At 45.2% G+C, this 5851-nt stretch overlaps 1 protein-coding gene across 1 annotated transcript; it reads left to right on the top strand.

The window, feature by feature from the left end:
* The first annotated feature begins 647 nt into the window (after positions 1 to 647).
* LOC131443451 (NLR family CARD domain-containing protein 3-like) lies at positions 648 to 3838 on the top strand. The gene is made up of 4 exons (XM_058613106.1): positions 648 to 2430; positions 2527 to 2700; positions 2791 to 2964; positions 3062 to 3838. Exons 1-4 carry the CDS (start codon positions 911 to 913, stop codon positions 3309 to 3311), a joined length of 2118 nt encoding a protein of 705 aa, XP_058469089.1. The 5' UTR covers positions 648 to 910; the 3' UTR covers positions 3312 to 3838.
* Positions 3839 to 5851: the final 2013 nt, after the last annotated feature.

Below are 5851 nucleotides of genomic sequence, written 5' to 3'. Positions count from 1 at the left end.
AGACTTTTGTCTTCAACCTGTCAAACTCATGTCATGTGAACTTGGCTGAAGAAGAATCGTAGGTGCAGCACATTGAAAACCTCGTAGAAACAAATGCTTGTTTAGTAAATGACACTGAATCTTTTCTCCTCAGAGTTGATCAGCAGAGGACAGAGGTTCTCAGTGGTCAGTCTGTCCAGCAGCATGGAGCAGACCTGGACTCAATTTTTAAGGTGTGTAAATGTACAAACATGACACTACTGTTAATACTGAAGCAGAGTCCTGGTCCTGACAGTCTGGATGTTGCTCTGTGGACCTGCAGGACTTCACTCTGTCACTGATGAGCTGAAGTTAAACTTCACATGTTCTGTTCCAGCTGCTGGAGGAGAACATCATCTGCTTTGTGAAGAACGAGCTGAAGAAGATCCACAAGGTTCTGGATACAGATCATATAGAAGTCTTAGAGAGTCAGAGGGAGGATGAGGAGGAGAAGAGCAGCAGAGAGGCCTTTCTGAAGATCACAGAGGACTTCTTAAGGAGGATGAAGCAGGAGAAGCTAGCTGACAGTAAGAGGACTTTTAATGTGAAAGGAAGAACATCTTATTTTCTCAATGATCCACTCACTGATTTATTTTCTTGTGTTCTGTCAGAAATCAGAGCTCCAGCTTGTCGACGTGAACTCAAATCAAACCTGAAGAAGAAGTTCCAGTGTTTGTTTGAGGGCGTGGCTAAAGCAGGAAACCCCACCCTTCTGAATGAGATCTTCACAGAGCTCTACATCACAGAGGGAGGGACTGGAGAGGTCAATGAAGAACATGAGGTCAGACAGATTGAAAGAGCTTCCTGGAAACCAGACAGACCAGAAACATCCATCAGACAAGAAGACATCTTTAAAGCCTCAGCTGGAAGAGACGGACCAATCAGAAGAGTGATGACAAAGGGCGTGGCTGGCATTGGGAAAACAGTGTTAACACAGAAGTTCACTCTGGACTGGGCTGACGACAAAAGCAACCAGGACGTACAGCTCATGTTTCCCTTCACCTTCAGAGAGCTGAATGTGCTAAAAGAGAAGAAGTTCAGTTTGGTGGAACTCATCCATCACTTCTTCACTGAAACCAAAGAAGCAGGAATCTGCAGGTTTGAAGACTTTAAGGTGGTCTTCATCTTTGATGGTCTGGATGAGTGTCGACTTCCTCTGGACTTCCACAATACTGAGATCCTGACTGACATCACAGCGCCCACCTCAGTGGACGTGCTGCTGACAAACCTCATCAGGGGGAAACTGCTTCCCTCTGCTCGCCTCTGGATAACCACACGACCTGCAGCAGCCAATCAGATCCCTCCTGACTGTGTGGACATGGTGACAGAGGTCAGAGGGTTCACGGACCCACAGAAGGAGGACTACTTCAGGAAGAGGTTCAGAGATGGGAAGCAGGCCAGGAGGATCATCTTCCACATCCAGACATCACAAAGCCTCCACATCATGTGCCACATCCCAGTCTTCTGCTGGATCACTGCAAAGGTTCTGGAGAACATGCTGAAAACCAGAGATGGAGGAAAACTGCCCAAGACCCTGACTGAGATGTACATCCACTTCCTGGTGGTTCAGTCCAAAGTGAAGAAGGTCAAATATGATGGAGGAGCTGAGACAGATCCACACTGGACTCCAGAGAACAGGAAGATGATTGAGTCTCTGGGGAAACTGGCTTTTGAGCAGCTGCAGAAGGGAAACCTGATCTTCTATGAATCGGACCTGACAGAGTGTGGCATCGATATCACAGCAGCTTCAGTTTACTCAGGTGTCTTCACTCAGATCTTTAAAGAGGAGAGAGGCCTGTACCAGGACAAGGTCTTCTGCTTTGTCCATCTGAGTGTTCAGGAGTTTCTGGCTGCTCTTCATGTTCATCTGACCTTCATCACCTCTGGAACAAATCTGTTGTCAGACGAACCAACAACGAGCCAGTGGTCCATACAAACAAACAAACCTGAACTAAATCATCTGCACCAGAGTGCTGTGGACGAGGCCTTACTTAGTCCAAATGGATACCTGGACTTGTCCCTCCGCTTCCTCCTGGGTCTTTCACTGGAGAACAATCAGAAGCTCTTAAGAAGTCTACTGACACAAACAGGAAGTGATTCACAGACCAATCAGGAAACAGTTGAGTACATCAAGAAGAAGATCAGTGAGAATCTGTCAGCAGAGAGAAGCATCAATCTGTTCCACTGTCTGAATGAACTGAACCATCGTTCTCTTGTGGAGGAGATCCAATGGTTCCTGAGATCAGGAAGCCTGTCCACAAAGACACTGTCTCCTGCTCAGTGGTCAGCTCTGGTCTTCATCTTACTGTCATCAGGAAAAGATCTGGAAGAGTTTGACCTGAAGAAATACTCTGCTTCAGAGGAGGCTCTTCTGAAGCTGCTGCCAGTGGTCAAAGCCTCCAACAAAGCTCTGTACGTGGATCCGTATATAAATATTAATAAGACATATTCTAAAGAGCACAAGACAAACACGTTTTACCTTTTGTTCATCACTGTTTTCTACCTCAGACTGAGTGGCTGTAAACTCACAGAGAGAAGCTGTGAAGCTCTGTCCTCAGTCCTCAGCTCTGTGTCCTCTCGTCTGAGACACGTGGACCTGAGTAACAACGACCTGCAGGATTCAGGAGTGAAGCTGCTGTGTGATGGACTGAAGAGTCCTCACTGTTCTCTGGAGACTCTCAGGTTGGTGCTCAGCTGATTTATATGGACAATTCTACTCTGAGTGTTTTTTTAATTGCATATGTGAATAGATTTTCTTGAACTCCTCCTCAGACTAAGTGGCTGTAAACTCTCAGAGAGAAGCTGTGAAGCTCTGTCCTCAGTCCTCAGCTCTGTGTCCTCTCGTCTGAGACACGTGGACCTGAGTAACAACAACCTGCAGGATCCAGGAGTGAAGCTGCTGTGTGATGGACTGAAGAGTCCTCACTGTTCTCTGGAGACTCTCAGGTCAGAACTCTGACTCAGACTCTTTGCTTTTTTAGGTTCTTGTTGATGAAGATGTTTTTTCTGAATCACTGAGTTCATCATATCTTCTTACCTCCAGTCTGTCAGGTTGTCTGGTCTCAGAGGAAGGATGTTCTTCTCTGACCTCAGCTCTGAACTCCAACCCCTCCCATCTGAGAGAACTGGACCTGAGCTACAATCATCCAGGAGACTCAGGAGAGAAGCTGCTGTCTGCTGGACTGAAGAGTCCTCACTGGAGACTGGACACTCTCAGGTATTGTCCTCCTCCTCCTCCTCCTCTTCCTCTTCCTTCTCCTCATCTTCCTCTTCATGATCAGCAGCAGTATTAAAACTTGTCAGCAGGTTTAGGTTGAAGATGTCCTGTTATGTTTTCCTCTGTCAGTGAGTATAACCAAACATTAGTGACACTTTTTAAACACCTGTTGTTCTTCTTCTTCTGGCTCCTCCCTTTAGGGGGCGCCACAGCAGATCATCTGCCTGATAGATATTGTTCTTGTTTGACAATAAACTAGAAAACTAGAAACAAACACTAGACTCTGGTGAGAACGAGTGAATGTCACGTAGTTCAGCCTGAGAAACGACCAGAACCATGAACTGGACCGATCATCTGCACAGAGTAGCAGTATCATGTGAGAAGTCCTGGTACTGGGTACAGAACAGTCCTGGTCCACTTCAAACAGCCTCCTGAAACTGTGGTCTCTGGTTCTGCAGACACCGTCTTCTCTTTGAAACACACCAGTCCTTGTAGTTCATCATTGTGTCCACCAGAGTGCGTCATTAAGACAACAGTTTGGACTCATGTTGGACAGAAACTCATTCAGACTGTTTCTTCCTCCAGGATGGACCATGCTGGAGAGCAGAGGTTAAAACCTGGTCTCAGGAAGTGTAAGTATGGATTTACAGGAAATAACAACATATCAGCTGATCATCAATAAACTGCAGCTGTGTCTCGTTGTCTTCATCAGATTCATGTGAACTGGAACTGGACACAAACACAATGAACAGAAAACTCAAACTGTCTGACGACAACAGGAAAGTAAACCTTGTGAGAGAAGATCAGTCGTATCCTGATCATCCAGACAGATTTGAGTTCTGGTTTCAGCTGCTGTGTAGACCTGGTCTGACTGGTCGCTGTTACTGGGAGGTCGAGTGGAGAGGAGATGTTTATATATCACTGAGTTACAGAGGAATCAAGAGGAAAGGCAACAGTTCTGACTGTTTGTTTGGAGATAATGATCAGTCCTGGAGTCTGATCTGCTCTGATGGTCTTGGTTACTCTGTCCGTCACTGTGGGACACAAACACCCATCATGTCCTCTGTCTCTCACAGAGTATCAGTGTATGTGGACTGTCCTGCTGGGAATCTGTCCTTCTACAGCGTCTCCTCTGACTCACTGATCCACCTCCACACCTTCAGGACCACATTCACTGAACCGGTTTACCCTGGGTTCCTGGTCTGTCGTGGTTCCTCAGTGTCTCTTTGTCCTCTGTAGGACATGAAGAGACAGCAGCTTCAGTGGTGGACGAGGTCAAAGCTCGTCTCAGTCATTCTTTGTTGAAACCATCAATAAATAAAGACTTAAAAAATCAACATGTCTGTCATTAACTGAGCCGCCGTCCTGCGCTGTGAGCGCCCCCTGCTGCTGAGAACCAGCCTGAAACACACAGGTTCACACACACTGAGATAAAAATAACAAAAAGTGAATGTTTGAAAGTGAAATTAAAAGATACAGAAAGTAAAATCAGTTAAAAATGAATAAATGCTTTATATAAAATAAAAAGAAAGAAGTCAAAATAATATAAAATAAAGTTTTCAATCAAATAGAAAACAAAGTAATTAAAGATGTTAAGAGTTTGACTCTTTGTCTGAAGAACATCATCTTCTCACTGATGAGCCTTTCTGTCCCAGCATGCACTGCTTCTCCTCCTCCTCCTCTTCATACTGCCTGACAGCAGCGCCCCCTGCTGCGTGTGAGCAGAACAACAATCAAAGTTAGGGGAAGGTAAATTGAAACACACATGAGCAGATTATGCCATGAATGAGGAAGTGTGGTTTCTGCTGTGATGCAGGTGAAACTGAGTGTGCGTGACCTCAGGATGACCTCTGTCCTCCTGCTGCTCTGTGAACGACAGCGAAGAACGTGTCCACAGTGACAGGAAACTCATGACACTCAGAGGGTTTTTGCACTTTCCAAACATCATCAGTGTCTGTGGTTTCTGTGGCTTAATGAAGAAAGACATTTTCAACATCAATAAAAACCACATAATATCACTTTAATCTACTTTGTTGTGTTGATGACGAGGTACTGACACCTAATACAATCTATGTCAGATTAAATCTACGCTCTTTTAGGTCATAGATTAACAGCTCCATCCACTCACTCTCCCACACCAAAGCCTATAGAGAAAACCACTGATTTTAGCTGCGGGGACACAGGAGCTGCTGGTCCTCTGCTGCCTCGTGTGGTCACTTTGTGTCTTTTTAGCGTTATATCAAAAAAAAAGGAATTATTTATTTACAAAAGTAGGGTAAATGACAACAAAATTGATGACCTGAGATCTAGGCTTCAGGGTGGACTAAGGCCAAAACAACAAACAAAAAAAGGTCCCTGTCTAGAAAACAATAAACCTTAGCTAAGCAACCTTAAACAAACCAAATGACAGGAACTTACCTCCCTAGCTACTTAAACAGGAGAAAACGCTGTAACAAAAATGGCAGTCCACCCCTACTATTTACACAACAACTAAACTATACAAAAACACTAAACTACTGTCGAAGTGTGGCCGGTTGGGAGAAGAGGAGGATGAGGAAGTGTGTGTCGCCATCTGCCATCTGCCCTTTTTTGCCTCCCATCGACGACAGTCGTAAC

This window comes from Solea solea, chromosome 17, assembly GCF_958295425.1.
Source record: "Solea solea chromosome 17, fSolSol10.1, whole genome shotgun sequence".
NCBI lineage: Eukaryota > Metazoa > Chordata > Actinopteri > Pleuronectiformes > Soleidae > Solea > Solea solea.
The sequence above is the reverse complement of the archived record's forward strand: the minus strand, read 5'-3'. Positions and strand labels throughout refer to the sequence as shown.